Genomic DNA, 23323 nt, shown 5'->3' with positions numbered 1-23323 from the left:
TTTATTTTAGTTTGAACTAATTAATGGTCCATTAGTCCCTAAAAGAAAGAAGATGAAAGATAAAAAAATTCAATTTGATTACAAAAACTAAATTTAATTGATATTTATATCAATAAATTATTAGAGATAAAGTCATAGAAGTTATTTATATTGTTTGGTGTTAGAGATTATATAAAAAATTCTTGAAGATTATTTAAAGAAAAACTAAATATTTATTAATAATAAAATGGAAAGGAAAAGAGAATTAGGTAATGTAAAAGTTGAATATTATGATACTAGAATTGGAATTTCATGGAAAAGTATATTTTCATGGTGTTCTGAACAAGAAAAATTAATTATATTTAATTCTTCTTATAATATTAGAAAAAAGAAGTGTATTTGTAAGAATAAGTTTAAAGAAGGTATTTATTGAAGAATGATTGAATTAAATTATTTATTTGTTTCTCGTAATAATTCCATAGGTTGTTTTTTAAGTACAGGGATTAATGGTAATAATGTAGAGATTAAAGCAAATAAGATTGCACTAATAATTACAATAACTAATAATAAAGTAGGGAATGTATATTCAATTGGAGTTTGAGTGAATAAAATAATTTGTAATGTCATAGTAAATCCAATAAGAGAACCAATTATCATACCCATTAGTGAAGCAGAAAAAATAACAACAAATGACTCTGCAAGATAAATTCTTAATAATAAAAATTTTCCTATTCCAATTGCACGTAATACAGCAATTTCATGTTTTTGTTCTTCAATATTACCATACATTGATGAAAGAATAGAAAAGAAAGTTGTTATAAGAGTAATAATTGTAACAAATACAAAATAAAATATCATAATATTTTGAATTGTTATAATTCCACTTAATTCAGATGCAACAATAATTGAATCAAATTTAGAAGTAATTAATTGTTGTTTTACTTTATTAGCAGTATTTTCAGTAGAATCAATTAATTTTAAATAAATTCTAGTAATTGGTATTTCATCTATACTTGTAAAATATCCATTTGTATATCTAATATATTCAGGAACAGAAATTAAAAGATCTTGCCAAGTTAATAATGGAGAATCACTAACAGTATATTTAGGAGTACTTGATGCTTCTACTCCATAAGTAAATAATCCCATAACTCCAAGAACATTTGTTCTTTCTAAATTTGTATTAGCACAAATTAATAAACGTTTACCATCTGTATATGAAATATCTTTTATAGTAGTTCCCATAATAACTTTATAAAGTCCATTTGATGTATACATAATTTTACCAATAGAACTATCACTCATATCTCCTATTGATTCAACATTCATTCGATATTTTACTTTTAAAAATTTTTGATTCATTACTTCAAATGTATTAGGTAATATTGCAACATAATTTTCTCTCAAAATAACTCCTTGTCCTAATGTTGACATACCAAAATACTTTGGATGAATTTGATCAATTCCATCAAAATCAAGAGTAACTCCAAGAACCTCTTCTAAACTTTCTGCTTTTTTCATAACATTTCTCATTGCTTCATTAAGTTCTTGTGTTGTATTGAATTTAGATTTAAGACCAACAATATACATTTCTGTTCCTTTAGATTTAATAATTGTTTGTGAAAGTATTCCTATTTCAGATGTAAAAGAAGAATAAAAAAATAGAATAAATCCAAGAGAAAGAGCAAATAAGAGAGATGTTTTTTTATTTCTTGTTTTATGTAAAAGTAAATTTTTAATTGTTAATGATAATCCAACTTTATCCCAAAAGTAAAGTAAATATAATAAAAGTCTTTCTATTATTGGTATAATATTTATTATTAATAATATTGAACCAACTAATAAACAAATAATTAATATAGAAAATATTGTAAACATAGTTGATAAATTTAAAGCAAGTAATGATTTTGGTAAAAGAATATATGTTGAAAATCCAAAACATGTTATAAATAATCCTATAAATATAGTTAATGGTGAAAAATAAGAAGAATTATTTCTTTTAATTGTAATTTCCAATATTGTAGATGGTTTTGTTGTAAGTGAACGATGAAGAATAGAATATAATGGAAATATAATAGAAATAATAGGAACAAAGAATGTTAAAAAGATTGCAAATAATATTCCTTTTATTGATGGTAAAAATATAATAGGTACAGAAAAAATTGATTTTGTAATAAAAGATATAAGAAAAAAGATAATTATTGATATTATTGATCCAGTAATAAGAGATGGGATTGAATAGAATAATGAATTAATAAATAATTGAAATGTTAAATTAAAACGTGTTACTCCTATTGTTCTTTGAATTTTGATTGAATGTTGTTGAGATTCTATATTAATTGTTAATAATGATTGAACTAAAAGTATAGATAATATTAATAATACTATAATTGCAAGTTTAACAATCATCCCTAAAATTATATTAACATATTTATATTGACTTAATTCTGATAATACAGGTGTTGAAGATTGTAAATTTTGATATCCTAATTTAAATAATATATTAGAAAGATATGTTGTTACTTTATTTTGTAAATTATTATAATCATTATTTAAATAATATTTTTCTCTTGGAATTGGAACATTAATAATAATTTGATCACAATATTCATTCATATTTAATTTTTTAAGATAATTATTAAGATTAATAAGATGTCTAGGAATATTATTTTGAATTGTTTGAATAAAGAAATCAAATTCTAATATTCCATTTTCTTTACCTCCAAATTTACCTTCATCAGAATCATAAATCCCTTTAATTTTTAATTTAAGTATAAAATGTCTTGGAATTTCAGAATTATTAAGATATTGGTTTGATATAATATTTTGGTATTCAATCAATAGAGGATAAATTGTTTCATTACTAATAGAAATAAACATTTCATCTCCTTCTTTTAATTGTAATTGTTGAGATATTCTTCTTGGGAGATAAATTTCATTTTCTTTTAATGGTTTAAATTCCCATTTTTCTCCTAAACCAATCTTTTTCTCTTGTTTTGTATTTAGGGCTATAAGATTACTAGATACCCATTGAGATGATGAACAATACTTTGTAAAACATTCATCTAATTCACAAGTCTCATAAATATCAGAACTATTACCATAATATATCCAATCATTATCATTTTCTTTAAAATCAAAAGAACAATTTCTACTAAAGAATTTTGCTGAACCAATCCATCTTGGAGTAGCAGTATGAACAGTTTTATTGATCTCAGTAAAATTAAGAACAATACCTCCACTATCTGAAGATGGTGTAATTATCATATCAATTTGACCATTATTCTGTTCAGAAAGTCGTAAATAAACTATTGGTGTTGTTGATAATATAGAAAGTAGAGTACAAGTGATAACAAACACAATAGAAACACTACAACAACCAATACAATAATTACAATAATTTGTTCTGACAAGTCTAATTGATTGAATAATATTAATCTTACAAAGGGTTAAGAAATGAGAGATTTTATGTGACATAAAATAAAATAAATTAATTAGATATAGTTTTATCATCAACAAATAAGTTATGTATTTTGGTTAGTAGTTCTTAGCTTTTACAATTATCATATTTGAATGTTTTCTATATTGTTATTTTATAAAATAACATTTTTTATTTATATTTAAAAAGCTAAAAAGAAAAATAAATAAAATAAAGTATTGTGTAATGACTAAAGTACAAGTCAATCTTAAGTTTGCTACTCGTCTAATTAATGAACATTGTATTGTCATTCCAACTGTTTATGATAAATACAATCATCGAATTACAGGGATGTCTGCACAATGGGCAATGCCAACTGACAAAAAACACATTGCAATATTATTTGGTGCATTTTCAAATACTGGAAAATTAATAGAAGAGTCCACATATTATTGCATTAATGTACCAAGAACTTGCTCAAAAAAAGACATTATGTACTTTGGAATGAATCATGGAGATATTATTGATAAATTTTCACGTACTTCATTCCATCTAGAAAGTTTAGGAAATGAACAATATCATAATCTTTCTATTTGTGAGTCTATTGCTGTTCTACACATGAAAGTATCTAAGGTTGTGATGGTTGCAGATGAGTGTGAGTTACAATCACGATTGATCTTTGGAGAAATTGTAGATGCATATGTTGATCCATGTACATTTGATGGTGAGTTTTATCAATTGAATAACGTTAATGAAGAAGATAGACCATTACATTGTATTAATGAAACAGAATATTGCACAATAAAACCAATTTATTAATTAGATTAAATATTCATTGGTAAATTATTCAATTAATACAAAAAGAGATGATAAGAGTTTAATTGACTTTGTTATCTTAATAGTATATTCTTTTGTATAGAAAATAGATGATTAAAACATCAACTCATCAATACTCTTTCTTTGTTAATGAAATAGTCATTTTACTTTATTAATACATTAAATATTCATTATTTTTATTTGATAAGAACATTCACAATTGTTTTATTTTTTAATGAAACTATTCTAGAGAGTATGTAGATTGTTTCATCAACAAAATACTTTTATAATACTAATTAGATATGGACTAATTTATAAAATATACACAATTACTAAATAAATAGTTAATGTGAATATAGTAAAGTATTTACAACAATGATTTATTTCATTAATTATTAAGAATGTTCAATCTATAACAATTACATTCAATTCCTTAAAATACCCCCAAAAAACATTTCAATTTAACACAACAACTCATTATCTCTTATTCATTTCACAAAAATAAAGAATTGATCAAGTATTAAACAATAAAGAAGTTTTAATAAAATAAATCAGAGTTTTTATTCATTTAGGATTCATAATAATAATAATTGATAATAAAATAATGATATTAACAATATAAAAATTATGAAAAATTAATGAAATATATATTTAAATGATACTGAACATAAACATTTAATAAAATCAAAAACAATCACTGAAATAAAGAATCTGCTGCACGTTCACAATCTTTATGATTTTGTAAATAGGCTGAAATACAAACGTCTCTATTTGGAACTAAAGCAATTAAACGTTGAATATTCTCTTCATCTTGTTGAGTCCAAGCATCACTACTTTCTTCTAACATAAAAGGGTCTTGTTCTTGAGTAAGTTTCTCTGCAGCAAGTTCAAGATTTCCATCAGATAAAATTAATGCACGAATAGCTTTTTCTCTTAAAAATCCCAGTTCTACAAGTTTAGAGATATTCTCTTCATTAAGATGTTCAATATCATTTTCCTCAATTCCTTCTAGATTATTCATTGGATTTAATTGTTTCATTGTAAGAGGTTGAATATGAAGTAAATTACATATTTCTGATTCAGTTAGTTTCATATCCCAATTATTCTTTTCTAAAATTATTAATGCTTGTTTTTCTTTAATCCCAGGAAATGAATGAACTATATGTTTAAGAAATTTTGAAAATGTTTTAATTACTATGAATTTATTAGAGTTATTGTATAAATGTAAATGATCATTTAATATTATTAATTGATGATTTTCAGTACTAATAATAAATGTTCTACAAAATTGTAAAGTATTCTGTCTAATTTCACATTGTCCCATAATATTAATTATCTATTAAATAAATATAAATTAATTTCTATATAAAATAAACAAACATAAAAGAGTCCCTGTTCTATGATATCAAAACACATGTCAGATATTCGATGATTAGTCTTTCCAAGAGTTTTTAATCTATTAATAATTTGATTTGTTCCATTTTGAATAAATCTTTTTGTATCAATTGCATTCATATTAATAATATTTCTTGAGTTAATTCCAACTAATTGAACTCCTTTTCCAAGAGTAATATCAAAATAAGAATAAATTGAATATAATTGTGCCAATGATTCTATATTATTATCTTGAAATTTGAAATAATTATCAAAGAAATTATAAATATTTTCAAATTTATTAAGATTTAAAGGATGAATAGTATTATATTGAAGAGTATTCATATTGTTTTTAATTGTACAATTAAAATTATGTCTTTCAAATAATTTATTATTGAATATTTCTAAGAGAGGAAATGTGTGAATAAGAAAAAGAGAATCAACTTCTGGTAATGGATTACCTAAGAGACAAAGATTTCTTAATGGAATACCTTTAAGACAACCAAAACATACATAATTTGTAATTTTATTATTTGATAAATCTAATACTGTAAGTTCTTTAAATCCATGAACTATTTCATCAAAGAATGTTGTAATATTAATATTATTATTACTTAAATTTAATGATAAAAGATCAGGAATATCTTGATAATAATAATTTAATGCATCTTTTAAAAGAATATCAAATGATTGAGTTGGTCTATATTCAAATTCTTTTAATTTATTAATAAAAAATGAGAGATCTAAAGAACGTGTTTTGATATTACAATATCTATATTTTATTTGTTCTAATATAAACTTATATTGTTGTTCTCTTGGTGGTTCTCGTTCAAATGTAATAACCATTTTACTTCCATTCCATAAAAAATCATTAAAACTCATTAACATTCTTCCTTGTTCTGTATTTTGAACAGTTACTTTAAATTTATACTTTCTTATTTGTTCAATATGAATAATACCAATATCTGGATTAAATTGATTAATGACTTGTTTTAATTCATTTGAAGTTCCATTAAATACTTGTACAAACAATGAAAATCCAACTTTATTCATTTATATTATTTATCAATTTTTAGTTCTTAAACCAAAAAACTCAAAAATTTAATTAAATTGAGTTTTAATAATAAAATATGAGAAAAGTTAAATAATTAACTTCAAATACTAAAATTATATTATTGAGTTGTTTAAAATGTAAATGCAGCATCTTCAGGAGATATAGAAACTGGTGGAATAATTTGTGCTGGATATTGTTCAATACTACCTTTACATAATAGAGATGATAATAATTTATTATTTAATTGAATAACTATAAAAATCAATTCTTTAATTATTACAACTTAATTAATTAAATGAATTTAAAAACAAACTTGTAGGAAATGTTTGTGAAATTTTATAAAGTTGTTCAGTATATTCAGATTTACTAATTTGACATAATAAATAATTACGTAATAATTGAAAATATTCTTGACTTCTCTCTCCCATTGTTCCTTGAATTTCTTGAATAGCAATTTCCCAATTTACTATCATAAAAAATAAAAAATAAAATAAACAATTCCAGTTGATTTCTTTAAACAAAAAACTTGTAACAATTATATCATATTTATTATCTTAATCTCTTTTTTTTTTTTTTAAATTATATTTTAGGTTTTATTATTTTTGAAATAAAAAGATAAGAAATGAAAAAAAAATTTATCAAAGAAAAAACGAGTAAAAACCACAATAGAACCATTTTCTTAGAAGAGTCCAATCTTGGTAGCGACTTCCATAGCTTCTACATCTGGTGCAAGTCTAACGAAAGCTTTCTTAAGACCATCAAGTCTAACAAGAGTATTTACTTTAATAACTTTAACTCCATATCTCTTTTCAACAGCTTTCTTAATCATAGTTTTATTAGCTTTTTGTTCACAAAGGAAAACGAGTGTGTTGTGATCTTCGATTTTCTTAAGAGCAGTTTCTGTAGCGAGTGGGAATTTGATAATGGAAAATTCGTCCATTTTATTTCTATTAGCTTTAAGTGATCTTGGATATTTTGGTGCTTTTGCAGCATTCTTTGTAGCTGGTCTATGGAAAGCAGTTGTATATCTCTTGGTTCCGGCCATTAATTCACCACTTAACCTATACAGTTCCAGTTCTATTATTTCTCAGGGTTTGATTTTATTTCTTATTATTTTTTTCTTATTATCAAATAGTTCTTTTTTTTTATTTCATCTCTTTCTAAATAAACAAATTTCTGTTATTCTTTTCCAATTCTAAGTATTTACTTCTATTCTTCTTTATTTTCTCATTACTTTCAAACAAATAATATTTACTATCACTAGTCTCTTATTACTTTTAACATTTCTTCTTCTTTTCTCAACTTTCTCATTTTTCCTTTAAATTTAAAAATATTTAGGAAAAACACAATTAAAAAACAAAAAGAAGTAAAAATCAAGAACTTAAAAAGTTATAATATCAAAAAAATAAAAATGCAAATGTTATTTGTTGTTTTATTATTGACTATTGTTCAATCTCAACCAGTCAATGGACAACCAGAACAACCAGTTCCTCATCCACCTGTTATTCCATTAACACCTGAACTTCAATTAAATGCACCAATTTCAAATGGACCAAATCCAAATCCTATTCAAAAAACTAATGTTAATACTCATATAGAACTCCTTCCAACAGCTGGACAATTACTTATTAGTACTGCTACATTGGCTTGTAGACAACTTGATTCTCAATACAAAAGTACTCTTGATGGAGAAAAACAACTTTATGCTAGAATATTAGATTATGCCAAGAAGGAAAAACAAGCTGCTCCTAATGAATTGGTTAATATAAGAAAGAGAGTTGATGACTTAAATTTATCTATGTTAAAATTAAAGAAACAACGAGTAAAATTATCAGAAGAAATGGGAGATATTTTAAGAACACTTCCATTAGTTGATCAACAACATATTATTGATGAATTAGGATTACAAAAGAAAATTGATTTATATAAGAATGTAATGGTTATTTTAGATAAAGAAAAGAAACAGAAAGCAAAAGAAGATAAAATTATGTTTGAACTTGATGTTCGTGATGCTATTGAAAAGGCTAATGAAAAAACTCAAGTTGAAATTGAAGTTGCCAATGAACAAAAGAAAACATTTTATGTTAAAATTACTGAAGCACAAACAATTGCTGATAAAGTTCGTGAATATATAAAAATATGGAATAAACAATTAAAACAACTTAATGGAAAGAGTTTATGTAAATTCCAAATTATGGAAAGTCTTAATCAAACTGCTATTAATGCACATAATGAAATTATTAATATGAGAACTGCTTTAAAAGAAGCTAAACAACAACGAAAACTTGTTTGGAAAACATTAAAGAATGGAATGAAAAAGACTATTATAGAATTAAAAGATTTAAAGAAATCAACACAAAATATTAAGAAACAAAATATTATTAAATTAGAAATTAATAAAGTTGAAAAAGAAATTAAACAAATTAAAAAAGTAAGTGAATTAAAACCACTTGAAAAACAAATGGAAAATATTGAAAGTCAATTATCTAAAGAATTTAATCAACTTAATATTCGTGGTATTAATTTAATTAAGAATTCTAATTCTAAATGTAAAGATAGTCTTATTGGACATTTAGATAATGAGAAAGCAATGAAATTATTCAAACGATTAGATCATTTAGAAACAAAATTTAAGAGAGTTTAATTTTTATTATTAATTACTTTCTTATGAATTACTATCATTAATGTTATTATCTTTTCTTTTTTATTATCTTAGGTCTTATTAATTTCTCTTATATAATAACAATTTATAATTCTTTAAATACTCTAAATAAAATCTAAATTACTTTAAATAAAAGTATTTATTGGTTCATCTTCTTCCTCTAATAATTCTTCATCTTCTTCCTCTTCATCATTATCTTCTTCTTTACTTAATCCATTATCTGTTGCAGGTACAACAACAAGTTCACTATCTTCACTCTCTTCTTTTGTTAGTACACCTTCCATAATACTTGTACTTCCTAAAACAATTTCATCTTTCTTTTCTTCTTCTTTAACAGGAATCATTATTTCATTTTTTGTTTCTTTTACTTCAACTATTTGAGGTGCTTCATTTGAAACCATTTCAGCTACAACTTCACTCTCAACTTTAATTTCTTTTTCAATAACAACAATATTTCCTTCTTCTTGATTATTTTGTTTTTGTTTTTCTTCTTGAATTATTTCATTTTGTTCTTTTATATTATTAACTTCATTTTGTTCTTTTATGTTAGTAACTTCTTGTATAACTTCTTCTTTTGAATCATGAATTTCCTTCTTTGATTCTTTCTTTTTGCCAAATGAATATATTGGTGTTGTTAATACAGGATTAGTCCAGTTTGCACTTAATCCAGTGGGTGGGTTTTGTATTGATTCGTTTACCATTGTAGTTAGTGATGACATTCCACTAACAATGGATGATTTAATCGATCCAAATCCCCATTTCTTTTGTGATTCTTTAGGTACTTCAACTTGTAAAGGAGTTAATTCTTCTGTTTTTAATATAATTTTTGATTTTTCATTATGACCAATAATACTTTCAAAGAATTCTTTTACATCAGTCTTATTATCTAATGTTTTTAATCCATCTGACGTTATTGAATTAAATTCTGTTTCATTGATTCCAATATTCAAATAGATTTGATGAGCACGTTTGAAGATATTTATGATTTCATCATTATGATATGTCATTAATTCATAACATTGTCTTACTGTTTCAACCATTTCTTGACCATATAATAAATCATAACATTCAGATGCTTTAGTAACTGAATTTTCATAGTCTTTTTTTATAATGGAATATTGTTGATTCATTTTATTGTATTTGGGGACTAGTTTTGAATCATTTGTTTCATTGATTTTCTTAATAAGATCTTTCATATCTTTGAGTACATTTAGGTAATGACCTTCACACCTTAAAGCAAAAGAAACAACATCTTCATATATTTTAACTTTTCTAAATGTTTCATTGACAATTTTCTTTTTTTGAGTATCAATTTCTTTAGCAAGAGAAAACAATGGAGTAGCTACTTCTTCAATAAATTTTTTTCCTATATTATATTTTTCTTCAGCTCTTTTAGTGTTAGAAGTATCTAAGAGTTCAATATAATTTTTCATTCCACTACAAAGAAATAAGTGAATTTTCTTTATAAATTTTCTGTAAAATAACAAACGTTTGAAGAAATTTCTTTGGATCTTCTTTACCAAATGATGGAGTATTAAGATATGTAGTTAGTCCTAATAATTTCTTTCCATATTCTATTTCTAAAGTTCCTCTTCCTTGATAATATTCACCATATTCTTTTGTCATATCAATTAAAGCATCTAATTGATGAACAATAGAATTCATATCAAAAACACAACTTTTATATAACTCTGTATTTATGGTAATCATAAATTGAATTAAACAATAATTTTTGAAGTTCTTTTTTTGAATGAACAATTTAATTAATCTTCTTTATGAATATTTAAAATAAAAACTTAAAATTACAGTTTTGATATAATGGAAAAGAAACAACAAGAAAAAGAAATTAATTCTTCTTTTCATCAATGGATTAATTGGGATAGAATGAATGAATTTAAACAACAAAATAGATCACGTAGAGGATTACAAAGAAAAGTAATTTTTATTATTGATATGTCATTAAGTATGATTCAAGAAGATTATCAACCAAATAGAATTACATTTATCCAAACAAGTTTTGTTTAATTTGTTTTTTTTTTTTTATTTTATTATATAATAAAAGAGAAATTAATAATTTAAGAATTAAAAGAATTCTTTGAAGAATTTTATATTGATAATCCATTAAGTGAAATTGGATTAATTTGTACAAGAAATAAAACTGCCGAACAACAATTTCCATTGTCTAGAAATTTAATAATTCAAAAAGAAATGAAATGGGGAAATTGTGAAGGACAAATGTCATTACAAATATCTCTTGACCTAGCACAACAAATATTATCAAATACTTCTAATTCATCATCAAGAGAAATTATAATAGTAACATCATCTATAACAACATGTGATCCTGGTAATATTTATGATACTATTGAAACATTAAAAAAAACTACAATTCGTTGTTCAGTAATTTCATTTGCACCAGAAATGCATATAACAAAATTATTAACTAAAATTACTGGTGGAGATTATCATACAATAATGAATGAAAAACATGCTGAAAATGTTTTAAATACATTTATTATTCCACCAATATACAAAGAAAATACTTATGAACCTAAAACTATACAACTGTATATTGGATTTCCAAAACAATTAAATATACCAACAATATGTGAATGTCATTCTAAAATTGATATAAATCATTTCGAATGTCCTATTTGTAATTTTTGTTATTGTGAATTACCTATTCAATGTAAAATATGTAATGCTATTTTACTTCTTTCACATCATTTTGCACGTTCATATCATTTTATGTTTCCAATTGAACCATTTAAAATTATTACAATGATAAAACCACAAGAAAAATGTTTTGGATGTGGTAAAGAAATTGATGATAGAATAGAAAAAAAAGAAGAAGAACCAGTTAATATTTATCAATGTAAAAAATGTTTAAAATATTATTGTAATGAATGTGATAGTTTTATACATGATGTGTTATATAATTGTCCTGGTTGTGAAAGTAAAAAATTTCTTTAATTAAATTTTCTTTTCTTTTTTTAAAAAAAAAAAAAAAAAAAACATTCAATTAAAATGCTTTTTCTACTCTTTTTATTTAGAAATCAAACATAACATCTGATTTCAAAACAATTTCTTGTGATAAATTAATTGCTTTTGTAACAGTATTTAATGCACTTTCATAAGCATGATATCTTTCATCTCCATCAACAAAATTTAAAGTATGAGTAATTGCATCAATTTTAGCTTTAATAATATCAGAATAAATATATTCTTCTAATGCAGATTCAATATTTATTAAAGAATCTCCAAACATTTTTGCCATAACATTCATATCTACAACAGAATAAGCAAAAATATATTCAATATAACATTTTTTTTTAATACAATTTATTAAACTTTCCATTCTTTGACCAAAATATAAATTAAATTGAAAATATTTTTCAAGTTGTTGAACATCATTACAAATTTTTGAAAATTTATTTTGTTTATAATCATCTAATAATATTACTAATTCTGGAACAGTATCTGCATGATTTCTAAATTTTGAATTATTAATTAAATGAATAACATTTGTTTGATGTTTTTGTGTTAATAATCCAATTAATGTACCATAAATAGCAATATCTTGAAAACTTAAAAATTCTCCAAATTCCCAATTATCTTTTTCATCAAATGTAGTAACTTTATCTAATAATTCAAATGCAGTTATAAATGTTTCAGTATTTCTAATTGCTAATAAAAATGAAATTACATTAATAAATTTAGTATATAATCTACCTGTAAATGCATCTAATGATTGTAATTTATTAAGAAAATTACTTGCTTGATGAAAATTTTCATTAAATATATTTAGTCTAACTAATCTATAATATCCTTCAGCACATAATAATTTATTTTTTAAACTTTCAAGTGCTTGAAGAACATTTTTTATTGCTTTACTATACTCTCCATGTTCTTCATGAATTTCTGCTAATTTATATAATAATTTAGCTTTCTCTTCATCTCCATATGTACTTTGAATTTCTGTTTCTAATATTTTAACTTGTTCAAATAATGAATATCCTATCTTTTTTTTCCATTCTGGTTCATCTAATGGAATTGTTGATGAAACTACCTCTTTTAGTCGTGCAAATCCTCCAATATTCTTAGTTAATTCTGTATAATCAATAGCTTCAAGAATATCTTGAGAACTACCAATCCCATTAGAAAGAATATTAATATATCTTATAATTCTTCCATACCCACAATATGATTTTATGTAATTACTTATCATTTCTCTCTTTTACTCTCTTTCTATTTTTTTCTTAGTTCATTGAACTTTTTTATATTTGAGGTTTGTGTTTTTTTTTCTTTTTTTAATTCTATTTTTTTTATTTGTTATTTATAACATTATTCATTTTATTTTAAATAATAAAAATAATAACATAAAATAATTTAACTTATTATAATAATACTTTTTAATTTCTTATTTATTTAAAAATTAAATTAAAATTTATCAAATGAGAAGTAAATTAAAAACGCTTAGAAGCATTTTCTGTGGACAATAGCTGGTCCTGATTCATCATATTCTTCTTTGGTAATCCACATATTTTGGAATGTAGAAAGTGATGCAAGAATTGATCCTCCAATCCAAACTGAATATTTTCTTTCTGGTGGGGCAATAACCTTAATCTTCATTGTTGGTGGTGCTAATTGAATCATTTCCTTTTCAAGTCTGGTGTTAATACCTGGATACATTGATGTTCCTCCTGAAAGAACAATATTTCCATAAAGATCCTTTCTAATATCAACATCACATTTCATAATTGAATTGTAGGTAGTTTCATGAATACCATTACATTCCATACCAAGGAATGATGGTTGGAAAAGTGCTTCTGGGCATCTGAATCTTTCATTTCCAACTGTGATAACTTGTCCATCTGGAAGTTCATAGCTCTTTTCAAGTTCACTGCTTGATGCTGCTTTTTGCATTTCTTCATTGAAATCTTCTGCAACATAGCAAAGTTTTTCTTTAATATCTCTAACAATTTCTCTTTCTGCAGTAGTAGTGAATGCATATCCTCTTTCAGTTAAGATTTTCATAAGATAATCAGTAAGATCACGTCCTGCAAGATCAAGTCTAAGAATAGCATGTGGAAGTGAGAATCCTTCATAAATTGGAACAGTATGTGAAACTCCATCACCTGAATCCATAACAATACCAGTTGTTCTACCTGATGCATATAATGAAAGAACTGCTTGAATTCCAACATACATAGCTGGAGTATTAAATGTTTCAAACATAATTTGAGTCATTTTTTCTCTATTAGCTTTTGGATTCATTGGTGCTTCAGTTAAAAGAACTGGATGTTCTTCTGGAGCAACTCTAAGTTCATTATAAAAAGTATGATGCCAAATCTTTTCCATATCATCCCAATTATTAACAATACCATGTTCAATTGGATATTTAAGTGTAAGAATACCTCTCTTTGATTGTGCTTCATCTCCAACATATGCATCTTTTTGACCCATACCAGCCATAACTGAAACATGTCTTGGTCTACCAACAATGGATGGGAATACAGCTCTTGGTGCATCATCACCAGCAAATCCAGCTTTACACATTCCAGATCCATTATCTACAACAAGTGCTTGAACTTCTTCTTCTCCCATATTTATTTAATGTTCAAAACAGTTCTTGTCAGTCTTTAAATAGTATCTTTCTTCTTTTTAACTGAAGGTGAACTCTATAGTTCCTTACGTTATTTTATGAGTTCTTTCTTTATATTTTTGGAAGTTATCTTATTTTCAGTTTTCTTTTGAGATGATTTTTTTTTATTTCTCTTATTATTAAAATCTTAAAACAATCAAATAAAAAAATCTCTTTTTAATTATTTGTGATGTATAACTTTAAATTTATCTTGACATTTTAATTTTATATCTTGTGAAATATTTTGTCCAAAGAATTAATTTTGGTTGATTATCTTCAAGTATTAATTCTTCTATTTTATCTTTATAATTTGGATTAATAAATTTACATTTCTGTCCAATAACATATTCCCAAAATGATGGTGTTTTAAGTTCTACATTACTTTCTTTTCTTATCTTTTCACAATCAAACATAAAAGTTCCAAAATCAGAACAAAATATAGCATCATTTAATTCTAAAAGGAATTGTTCATTAAATTCAAAATCATCTGGAAATTGATGTAATAAAATATTAACACAATCTAAAAATTGGAAGAAAATAGGTGAATATTGTCCATGAGGACAAACAACTCCTATTCCACTTCTTTTTTCAAATTGATGTCCAAATGATTTCCAATCTTTTTCAATTAATACAATAAATCCTTCTAATGTTCTATAATATTTATCAAGTAATAATTCTGTTAATGAACAACATTGACTTGTTCTATCCCATCCATCAGAACAATGAATTAAAATACTTTCTCCTTTAGTAAGATATTTAATTGCTTTTTTAACACTTATAAAAATTGTTTCAATAAGATTAAACCATTCTTTTACTTCTGGTAATTTCTTAAATTTTTGTTCTTCAATTTCTCCTTCCCAACTATATGCAGCTAATGCAATATTTGTCCATATCTCTCTAACAATATGAATATTATCAATATTTTCAAATTCTACTTTAACAAATGGATATGTTGTTTCATCTTCATATCCTCCACCTGCTGCTTTATTTGTATATGCATTTAATTTTGGTCTTGAATCTAAAACATGAATTCCTCTTTTTCCTGTTACTTCATTTATTAATTGAAGATATGTAACATCACCACTTATATTTTTACCTGTTACTGGTGTAACCATTCCAGGTAATGGTTGTGCACTTCTAACAATAACAGTTCCATTCTTTTTATTATACCATGTTAATACAGGAAATCTTCCTTTACTCCTATGTTTCATTGAATCTTTGATAATTTCATCACTAGCACTTACAGGAACATATGTTAATGATGGATATGTTGGTGCTAATTCATAATTTTGATTTCCAGTAAATATTCTCCATGTATTTGGTATTCCTTGTCTTTCAAACTCAACAACTATTTGATAATAACTATGTGAAATAGATGGTGAATTACTATGATAAATAAACATTTTTTCTGGATTTGTTGTAAATACTGATTCTAATAATTCCAAATTAAATTGTTTTCTTTCATTTCTTCTATTTTCAAATGAAAAAACATATTTTCTATTATCTTTTGTTTCTAGATAAAATAATCTTTTATGTTGTTTATCCATAGAATTAACTTTCTTAAAATCTGCAATCTTTGTTAATGGAATACTAACATTAAATATTACACATTTAACTACAAATACTATCTTGTAATTAGTTAATGTTAATTGTCCATTCATTGGTCCTTTAAAATTAATAACATCATTCCTATTCATTAAACTAACATTATACCCTATTTTAATTTGTTCTTCTGGACATCCTTTAACTAATTGAATCATTGATGCTCTTGGTGTAAATTTTTGTCTTGGAGAAATAATAGGACTAGTTGGTGATTTACAATCAACTACTTCAATATTTAATTTTTTTTCTTGTTTTGGTTGGGGTGATTTAGAATTAGATAATTCCTTAATTGAAATTAGAGAAGTTTGTCCTTTTTGTCCAAATGAACAACTTTTACTTGGTGTTTGTGTTGGAGTTTTTGTGTTTATTTTTTCCTTATTATTTTCTTCTTGTTTTATATTTTCATGAATAGATTCCTTTTCATTACATACGTTTCCTTCTTTTTCATCTTTTTCTTGTTTGTCATTAATCATTTCATCTTTTAGTTGTGAGTTATCACTTGAAAAAGACTCATTTTCTGATATAATTGAAACCTCATCACTCGAAGAATCTTTTGTATTAAAGTCTTTACCATCACATGAAGTATGAATTGTATCACTACTTTCCATGAAAAATGTTTTTGATAGATTCAATGAAGGAAAAAAAAAGGAATATAACATCAAATGAAAAAAAAATAGTCTTTTAAATTCATAAAAACATTAGAAAATGAAAATACAAATAAACAAATTCCATTCACAAAACACCATGTCATTTAATAAAGTTCTTCAAATTTAAGTGGAGCAACAGTGGTAAATTTGATATCAGTACCTTTAATAAGTTCAGCTGGTCTTGGTTGTTTGGAAGTCTTTTAGCTGGTAATGGAAGAAGTTCTTTCCTTCTTCTTAAAATGAATGTTTTGCTTTCTAATAGCAGCAACAGCAGCCTTTCTTTCAAGGAAATCTTTTTGGCATCCAGATGGTCTAATGTGTTCTGGGCTGATGTGAAGTCTTTTAACTACAATTCTGTTATTAACCTTCTTATTTACCATGACTCCAATAGCGTGTGGGTTAACATTCCAAACACGTCCAGTCTTTCCATGGAAAGCTTTGTATGGAAGGCCGTGTTGAATAGATGAATTACAGAGGATGGTTACATAATCACCAACTTTATATGTGTGAAGAATGGTTGAGGTGTTTGAGATTCCATGTCCTCTGAATGGTCTCTTAAACAACTTTCTGGTTCTTCTGTTTCTTCCGTTAGACAAAGGCATGGTCTGTTATTTTAGGGTTCAAAATCTTAGTTGAGTTCCTTCTAATATTTTTCTAATTCTCTTTTAATACCTTTATTATTTTTCTTTTTTATAATTTATAGTTATATAAAACAAATTAAAAAAAAACAAGAAAAATATAAAATGTAAAAAAAATAAATTGAAAAGGAGAATTTTTCATATATCAGGAATTTGAGTTCAAACTTTTAAATCAATAATAAATAATAAGAAATGAGTAGTCATAATCAATCTCCTGGTGTAGATCAGCTACTTGTAACAGCCGTCAGAAGGCCTAAACCAATGCAACATAATAATAATTCAGTTAAACAATTAAGTGAAGACATTTTGTTAGAGCTGAGGAAAAAAAAGGGAGAGAAAACTCCTAGAACTAGAAGAAGAACTCTAGCTGTTGATAAAAAGAGTGTTGCATCAGAAAATGACCAATCTGAAAGTGAAGAAAGTATAATTCAAAACATTGCCAATGAAATTGAAGCTCTTCAAAATGAAATTAAAGTAGCACGAGATAAATGCCTAAAGATAATGGAAGGTCAACAACAATTTAAAATCCTTATTGATTCTTTAAGTAACCAAAGAAAAGTTGTTTTAGACATGAAAGAGAATTTGAGAGATATTACTATCCGTGATGTTGGGTCTAGGAGTGATGTTGAAGAGTGTAGTGAGTTCATGGGTGAATTATATCTCAAATGCTTTGACCAATTTAATGAACAAATTAGAAGTACAGAAGGATTTTATGAAACAATAAAAAAGTATATTGATTCGTGTAGTAACTTTACTAGAGCAAGAAATGATTTTGATAAACTAATTTCAAGTTATGCAACTGTTGATATGAAACTTCAAAAAATGAATAAAGAAAAACGACCAGATATTAATAAGGTAGGACAACTACAACAACAAAAGGAAGAGACTTTCAATTCTATTAAGAGTGAAGGAGAAAAGGTTACTGATTTTTATGTTGATTTATATAATGAGTTTTTGACTATTATGCTCCATACATCTGTTGATTTAAGTGATAAAGTATCAAAGGGATTAACTAGTACTAAAAGAATGTTTAAGGATAAAGGAGAAAAATTAAATTTATGGAAGACTTTAAATATTGGAGAAGCAGTTAAAAATGCAGATGTTGAATATCCACAATGGATGGATGATGATCCATTATTTATTAATATATTTGAAGCTGAGAATCATTTAGTAGAAAAGATGGAATATTGTGTTGTTAAATATGCTAAATCATTGTTATGTAATCCAACATTAGCGACAACTGGAATGAGTATGGCAGACGTTAATCTTATTTTTACAGAGATTGAGTCTATTCATTCATTACATCATTCAATTTTTACAGAACTTAAGAACTCAACTATAGACTCTTTTATTGATGCATTTGCTAAACGTGCAAGTCAATTATATGATGTCTATAAAAGAAGATGTGCTCATTTTAAAGATTCTATGAAGAAGTATAATAAATGTCTTCAAATAGAAGCATTTAAAGATGCTATTGAATCTATTGATAATTCTAATTTAAGTCAACCAAGATTAGAAGAACTTCTTCACTTACCATTTATTCATTTAACCCAATTAGTTCCATTATTTAATAGCCTCAAAGATGATTTTTCTGAAGAAACAGATAAAACAGAGAAATTAGAAGAATTATGTTTTATCTTTACATCATTGAGTCTTTTATCTGAACAAGCAGAAAAAGAGAACGACGTTGAGACTCAATTAAGTAAGATTAATGGATTGAAGGGTATCTCTTTTAGTCCTAAAAGAAAGTATTTAGACCGTCAACAATGTACATATAACAAAACTCAAGGAACAATGTTTTTGTTTAATGACATTTTTATTTTTACAAAACCAGAACGTAATGAATATATCTTTGGATCTGTTATTGACGTTAGTCAAATGGTTTCATTTAGAGTAAAAAATAAGAAAGTTGTTGCACTTGAAATCAAAAATGAAACATGCGATATTGGATTTAAGGATACTCAAACAGCAGAGAAATGTGCAAAATATCTTAATAGTATCAAATATGAAATGGATAGAAAAAAGATTTTTGGAACAGAAATTAAGAGTTCAGTCATTGCAAGAGAAGAAGAGAATACATTAATACCAAGTGTAATTCATAAAATTTTTGATAAATTAGAAAAAGAAGCACCAGATACTGAAGGTATTTTTAGAATTAGTGTTAGTGTAAAAGATTTAGAAGAAACAATGACTAAAATAGATTTAGATGTGAATATTGATGTAAGTAATATGTCATGTCATTTGTTAGGTAATGTGCTAAAGAAATATTTAAATTTAATGCCAAACAAATTACCTATCAGCCTTCAAACAGTAGATGTAGATAATATTAAAGCCATTCAAGATATCTTAGAACCAGTTGGTAAAAGTTATTTGTTATTAATGGAAAGATTATTTAGATTACTTCAAATGATTGATAAAAATAGTGGTGTTAATAAAATGACAGCAGACAATTTAGCTAAAGTTATTTGTCCTAATATTTATGAAGAAGATGATGACTTTGGTATGAATATTGAAAAACTAACTCGAACTGCCATTGTAATGATTCAACGATATGATGAAATTTTTGGGGACTTTAGGTCAGCTATTGAGAAAAAGATTCAAGAAGGAATGCAAGAAATTAACCATCAAAAAGAATTGGAGGCTAAAATACAAAGTGAAGATGGATTTAAAGAGATTCCAGTTAGTAAATTAGTAGAAGGACATCAAGACGATAAAACAGTTGTACTAACTTTAAAAGATATCATTAAACAAGGAGATGTTGAAATGTTAGAAGGAAAGAAATGGGGTAAGAAGTGGGTTGTAATGAAGAAGAATTGTTTAATGATATTTAGAAATATTGGAGAAGGACAAACTCTCATGGTGTTACCATTTAAAAATATGATCGTTGCTACAGAAACCAAAATGAACAGAGAGTGTATTATTCTTAGAGTTGAAAAACAAAGTGTTACCTTGTATTTTGAAGATCCTAATGAGTGGTTACAACTCTTCTCTTCATTTTAATTAATTTTTTTCATATATTTTTATATTTTTATACCTTTATGATTTGGAGAAGAATAATAAATGATACGAATCATTTTTACAGGTATTTCAGTAATTGAATTTAAATGCATACAGCTTTGGAGTATTTAATTTTTTTGAGTATTATTGATATTTGAAAGATTGTTGGAAATTAATATAGTCAAAAAAAAAAAAAATATTAAATACTTAATTATTTAGACATAAGATTATTTTTATTGATACTTAAACAAGACATTTCTATCACGAATGCTTATTGACTCAAATAGGTTCGTTTTGTTTGTATAAACAAATACAGAGTTTTATTTTAATTTTTGATTGTTATTATGTTAGATACTTTATATTAAAGAAAAGTCTATCTATTTTAGTCTAAATTGGAATTTGGATATTATTTATTTGTTTTATCAAAAAAGAATGTATATATTAAAAGACAAAATAGTTTTTTTTATTCTTGAGATTAGACTCTTATTGCATTATTGATGATGATGTTGTTGTTGTTTTGATTATACTTAATGATAAATGCTCAGCCGATAAATGAGGAATACCAAACAACGAAATAATCAAATACGTAATTGATAATAATAAATAAATAATAGTCAAAAGGTTCCCAACAATAATGGAACATATTTGAAATAAGAAATCTTCTTTAGGGACAGTAGGAAAAATGTATTTACCAGAAATGTTCAGATCATTTTTATCACAAAAAATGAAATTATATTCAGAGATACAAGAATTATTTCTTAAATTAGAATTAATTAAATCAACATGTGGACAACATTTAAATATTAAATTTTCTGATTTTTTTTTTATTGAACAGACAACTTCTTTCTTAGATATATTATTTGTTAAAGAGAAGATTTACAATCATCCTTTTTATAACATATTCTTATTGATTGATTTACACTCTCCTATTTTCCTGGATATTGGACTAGTAATACAAATAACAATATCATTCCAATTAATGTATAGAGAAATCCTATAAAATAAATAATTGAAATAAACAAAGAAAACCATCTTTTATCAAGTATATAATCTTCTTTTTGCATTCTTTAAAATTTTCTCTTTTTTTTGAAAAAAAAATAAGACATATAGCCAGAAGCATAAACACTCCATTAATTACTACTTTCAATGTTATTCGTTCTGTTAAAGCTATATCAAATAAACGAGCAAATTTAACTTTTACTGAAGAAAATTGGATATTAATTAAAATTAATATAATCCAAAAAAAAACAATATAACTACATTAATTCTTAATTTCTCTCTGGTAAGTACCAACTCTGTTTGATTTAATTATTGTAAGTTCTTTTAAAATGGTTGAAAATTTTTATTAAAGATTTTAAGAATGAGTTTTTGATTAATATTTTATTGTTTGGTATGAGTTTTCGATTATTTTTGGTTAAAATTGTAAAATTTATTGTTGAATAATTATAATAATGATTCTTCTTTATAATAGTTTATTTATAATTAGATAATAACAAATTTTTCGAAATTAACAAAATTATATAAAAGAATAAATTTTGTTATTTATAAGCAAATTATTCTTTTTATTTTAATATTTGACCACCAAAAAAACATTGGTTTTACACTTCTTCGATTTTTCATCACAAAAAATATTTCTGGATAATGTATAAAGATTAGGGTGATTGACTTAGTAATATCTATTAAGTGTAAAAAAATAATTTTATTATTACTCTTTTTCTTTAAAAATTTTTTTAATCAATTTGTTTTTAATTTTTGATTCTTTTATTGAAATTTTCTGTTAAGAATGATATTTTTTTCTTCAATAATATCATGTATTTTATCTTCTTCTATTTAATAAAATAAAACCGTTTGCAGATATCTTGAGAGTTTGTTGTATTATTTCTCCTAATATTTTTAAATTTAGTTGTTGTAACAAAACAGATTCAAAATTATATTGATTGAGTTTATAGATAATAATAATAACTGGTTCAAATAAAGACATAAGCATTAATTTTTTTTTTGTTAACGGTTATTCTCATACTCATATTACAGAAAACAACTATTTTCTTAAAACACCTTTTTCTAAAAAGATAAAATAAATCAAAGAAATACACTATAATCTTTGGTAATTAAAAGTTATTATAACAATAATGTTTTATGATTAAATATGAATCTAAGTAATTTTGTTCCTTAATTATTCTTTTAACTATTATAAAAATACTTAATCTTATCACCAATTCTTTCTTGTAAAAATTGAAACAAAAGTGAATGATTAATGATATAAAACAAATAGGTGATTAAGTTTGAAAATAAAATGTTATTTATAAATTCTTGTTTTTATTCATCATTTAAACTAATTTTATTTTAGAAATAGAACAAAAGTTATTTTAATGATGAGGTATGTTTATAAATAGAAATGTTAGGAAGTTGAGTTGAGTAGTTCTAGTAATTGAAGGGAGTTGATTGACCATTTAGTCTAACAATTTGCTAGTAAACATATCTTTTCCTAGTAA

The 23323-nt window shown here is 24.5% G+C and overlaps 13 protein-coding genes across 13 annotated transcripts in view, besides 41 other annotated features; 4 read left to right on the top strand and 9 right to left on the bottom strand.

Moving 5' to 3' along the window:
* Positions 1-9: part of a sequence feature (AT_rich) that runs on past the window's edge.
* Positions 10-59: 50 nt separating this feature from the next.
* Positions 60-123: a sequence feature (AT_rich).
* A 43-nt stretch (positions 124-166) lies between these two features.
* Positions 167-228: a sequence feature (AT_rich).
* Positions 229-326: 98 nt separating this feature from the next.
* Positions 327-362: a sequence feature (AT_rich).
* Positions 363-429: 67 nt separating this feature from the next.
* On the bottom strand, positions 430-3456 carry EDI_251580 (uncharacterized protein; the record flags this gene model as incomplete). Its single annotated transcript, XM_001734088.1, has 1 exon — positions 430-3456. The coding sequence occupies one exon, from the start codon at positions 3454-3456 to the stop codon at positions 430-432; it is 3027 nt and encodes a 1008-aa protein (XP_001734140.1).
* Positions 1786-1810: a sequence feature (AT_rich).
* Positions 2467-2546: a sequence feature (AT_rich).
* Positions 2594-2630: a sequence feature (AT_rich).
* Positions 3455-3476: a sequence feature (AT_rich).
* A 91-nt stretch (positions 3477-3567) lies between these two features.
* Positions 3568-3633: a sequence feature (AT_rich).
* Positions 3634-3643: 10 nt separating this feature from the next.
* EDI_251570 (uncharacterized protein) lies at positions 3644-4216 on the top strand (the record flags this gene model as incomplete). Its single annotated transcript, XM_001734087.1, has 1 exon — positions 3644-4216. The coding sequence occupies one exon, from the start codon at positions 3644-3646 to the stop codon at positions 4214-4216; it is 573 nt and encodes a 190-aa protein (XP_001734139.1).
* A 165-nt stretch (positions 4217-4381) lies between these two features.
* Positions 4382-4416: a sequence feature (AT_rich).
* A 374-nt stretch (positions 4417-4790) lies between these two features.
* Positions 4791-4832: a microsatellite.
* Positions 4833-4870: a sequence feature (AT_rich).
* Positions 4871-4907: 37 nt separating this feature from the next.
* EDI_251560 (uncharacterized protein) lies at positions 4908-6640 on the bottom strand (the record flags this gene model as incomplete). Its single annotated transcript, XM_001734086.1, has 2 exons — positions 4908-5549; positions 5594-6640. 2 exons carry the CDS (start codon positions 6638-6640, stop codon positions 4908-4910), a joined length of 1689 nt encoding a protein of 562 aa, XP_001734138.1.
* Positions 5536-5588: a sequence feature (AT_rich).
* Positions 5828-5900: a sequence feature (AT_rich).
* Positions 6181-6212: a sequence feature (AT_rich).
* Positions 6302-6323: a sequence feature (AT_rich).
* Positions 6641-6682: 42 nt separating the features above from the next.
* Positions 6683-6764: a sequence feature (AT_rich).
* Positions 6765-6866: 102 nt separating this feature from the next.
* Positions 6867-6949: a sequence feature (AT_rich).
* Positions 6950-7112: 163 nt separating this feature from the next.
* Positions 7113-7136: a sequence feature (AT_rich).
* A 38-nt stretch (positions 7137-7174) lies between these two features.
* Positions 7175-7280: a sequence feature (AT_rich).
* A 40-nt stretch (positions 7281-7320) lies between these two features.
* On the bottom strand, positions 7321-7686 carry EDI_251540 (60S ribosomal protein L23A, putative; the record flags this gene model as incomplete). Its single annotated transcript, XM_001734085.1, has 1 exon — positions 7321-7686. The coding sequence occupies one exon, from the start codon at positions 7684-7686 to the stop codon at positions 7321-7323; it is 366 nt and encodes a 121-aa protein (XP_001734137.1).
* Positions 7687-8052: 366 nt separating this feature from the next.
* EDI_251530 (uncharacterized protein) lies at positions 8053-9285 on the top strand (the record flags this gene model as incomplete). The annotated part of the gene is made up of 1 exon (XM_001734084.1): positions 8053-9285. One exon carries the CDS (start codon positions 8053-8055, stop codon positions 9283-9285), a length of 1233 nt encoding a protein of 410 aa, XP_001734136.1.
* Positions 8999-9072: a sequence feature (AT_rich).
* Positions 9281-9301: a sequence feature (AT_rich).
* Positions 9302-9373: 72 nt separating this feature from the next.
* Positions 9374-9447: a sequence feature (AT_rich).
* EDI_251520 (uncharacterized protein) lies at positions 9429-11013 on the bottom strand (the record flags this gene model as incomplete). The annotated part of the gene is made up of 2 exons (XM_001734083.1): positions 9429-10740; positions 10793-11013. The coding sequence occupies 2 exons, from the start codon at positions 11011-11013 to the stop codon at positions 9429-9431; spliced, it is 1533 nt and encodes a 510-aa protein (XP_001734135.1).
* Positions 9450-9508: a microsatellite.
* Positions 9772-9852: a microsatellite.
* Positions 11014-11059: 46 nt separating the features above from the next.
* Positions 11060-11108: a sequence feature (AT_rich).
* A 13-nt stretch (positions 11109-11121) lies between these two features.
* Positions 11122-12276, top strand: EDI_251510 (TFIIH basal transcription factor complex p44 subunit, putative; the record flags this gene model as incomplete). Its single annotated transcript, XM_001734082.1, has 2 exons — positions 11122-11317; positions 11384-12276. The coding sequence occupies 2 exons, from the start codon at positions 11122-11124 to the stop codon at positions 12274-12276; spliced, it is 1089 nt and encodes a 362-aa protein (XP_001734134.1).
* Positions 11324-11391: a sequence feature (AT_rich).
* A 22-nt stretch (positions 12277-12298) lies between the features above and the next one.
* Positions 12299-12318: a microsatellite.
* Positions 12319-12352: 34 nt separating this feature from the next.
* EDI_251500 (COP9 signalosome complex subunit, putative) lies at positions 12353-13531 on the bottom strand (the record flags this gene model as incomplete). Its single annotated transcript, XM_001734081.1, has 1 exon — positions 12353-13531. One exon carries the CDS (start codon positions 13529-13531, stop codon positions 12353-12355), a length of 1179 nt encoding a protein of 392 aa, XP_001734133.1.
* Positions 12608-12653: a sequence feature (AT_rich).
* Positions 12671-12699: a sequence feature (AT_rich).
* Positions 13510-13664: a microsatellite.
* Positions 13665-13754: a sequence feature (AT_rich).
* A 25-nt stretch (positions 13755-13779) lies between these two features.
* On the bottom strand, positions 13780-14910 carry EDI_251490 (actin; the record flags this gene model as incomplete). The annotated part of the gene is made up of 1 exon (XM_001734080.1): positions 13780-14910. One exon carries the CDS (start codon positions 14908-14910, stop codon positions 13780-13782), a length of 1131 nt encoding a protein of 376 aa, XP_001734132.1.
* Positions 14911-15064: 154 nt separating this feature from the next.
* Positions 15065-15134: a sequence feature (AT_rich).
* Positions 15135-15153: 19 nt separating this feature from the next.
* Positions 15154-17157, bottom strand: EDI_251480 (uncharacterized protein; the record flags this gene model as incomplete). Its single annotated transcript, XM_001734079.1, has 1 exon — positions 15154-17157. One exon carries the CDS (start codon positions 17155-17157, stop codon positions 15154-15156), a length of 2004 nt encoding a protein of 667 aa, XP_001734131.1.
* A 239-nt stretch (positions 17158-17396) lies between these two features.
* Positions 17397-17798, bottom strand: EDI_251470 (60S ribosomal protein L21, putative; the record flags this gene model as incomplete). The annotated part of the gene is made up of 1 exon (XM_001734078.1): positions 17397-17798. One exon carries the CDS (start codon positions 17796-17798, stop codon positions 17397-17399), a length of 402 nt encoding a protein of 133 aa, XP_001734130.1.
* A 71-nt stretch (positions 17799-17869) lies between these two features.
* Positions 17870-17898: a sequence feature (AT_rich).
* A 5-nt stretch (positions 17899-17903) lies between these two features.
* Positions 17904-17961: a microsatellite.
* A 65-nt stretch (positions 17962-18026) lies between these two features.
* Positions 18027-20834, top strand: EDI_251460 (T-cell activation Rho GTPase activating protein, putative; the record flags this gene model as incomplete). The annotated part of the gene is made up of 1 exon (XM_001734077.1): positions 18027-20834. The coding sequence occupies one exon, from the start codon at positions 18027-18029 to the stop codon at positions 20832-20834; it is 2808 nt and encodes a 935-aa protein (XP_001734129.1).
* Positions 20828-20867: a sequence feature (AT_rich).
* Positions 20868-21014: 147 nt separating this feature from the next.
* Positions 21015-21049: a sequence feature (AT_rich).
* A 576-nt stretch (positions 21050-21625) lies between these two features.
* Positions 21626-21660: a sequence feature (AT_rich).
* Positions 21661-22045: 385 nt separating this feature from the next.
* Positions 22046-22068: a sequence feature (AT_rich).
* Positions 22069-22245: 177 nt separating this feature from the next.
* Positions 22246-22407: a sequence feature (AT_rich).
* A 110-nt stretch (positions 22408-22517) lies between these two features.
* Positions 22518-22585: a sequence feature (AT_rich).
* A 731-nt stretch (positions 22586-23316) lies between these two features.
* Positions 23317-23323, bottom strand: part of EDI_251450 (uncharacterized protein) — a gene marked incomplete at both ends in the record, with an annotated part of 720 nt that continues 713 nt past the window's right edge. Inside the window, one exon of the mRNA XM_001733187.1 lies at positions 23317-23323. This exon is cut by the window's right edge and continues 713 nt beyond it. Within this exon, the coding sequence (XP_001733239.1) occupies positions 23317-23323 (7 nt within the window).

The sequence above is a fragment of the Entamoeba dispar genome, genomic scaffold, assembly GCF_000209125.1.
Source record: "Entamoeba dispar SAW760 scf_1105229457967 genomic scaffold, whole genome shotgun sequence".
Lineage (NCBI taxonomy): Eukaryota > Evosea > Mastigamoebida > Endamoebidae > Entamoeba > Entamoeba dispar.
This window is presented reverse-complemented; position numbering and strand designations above follow the sequence as displayed.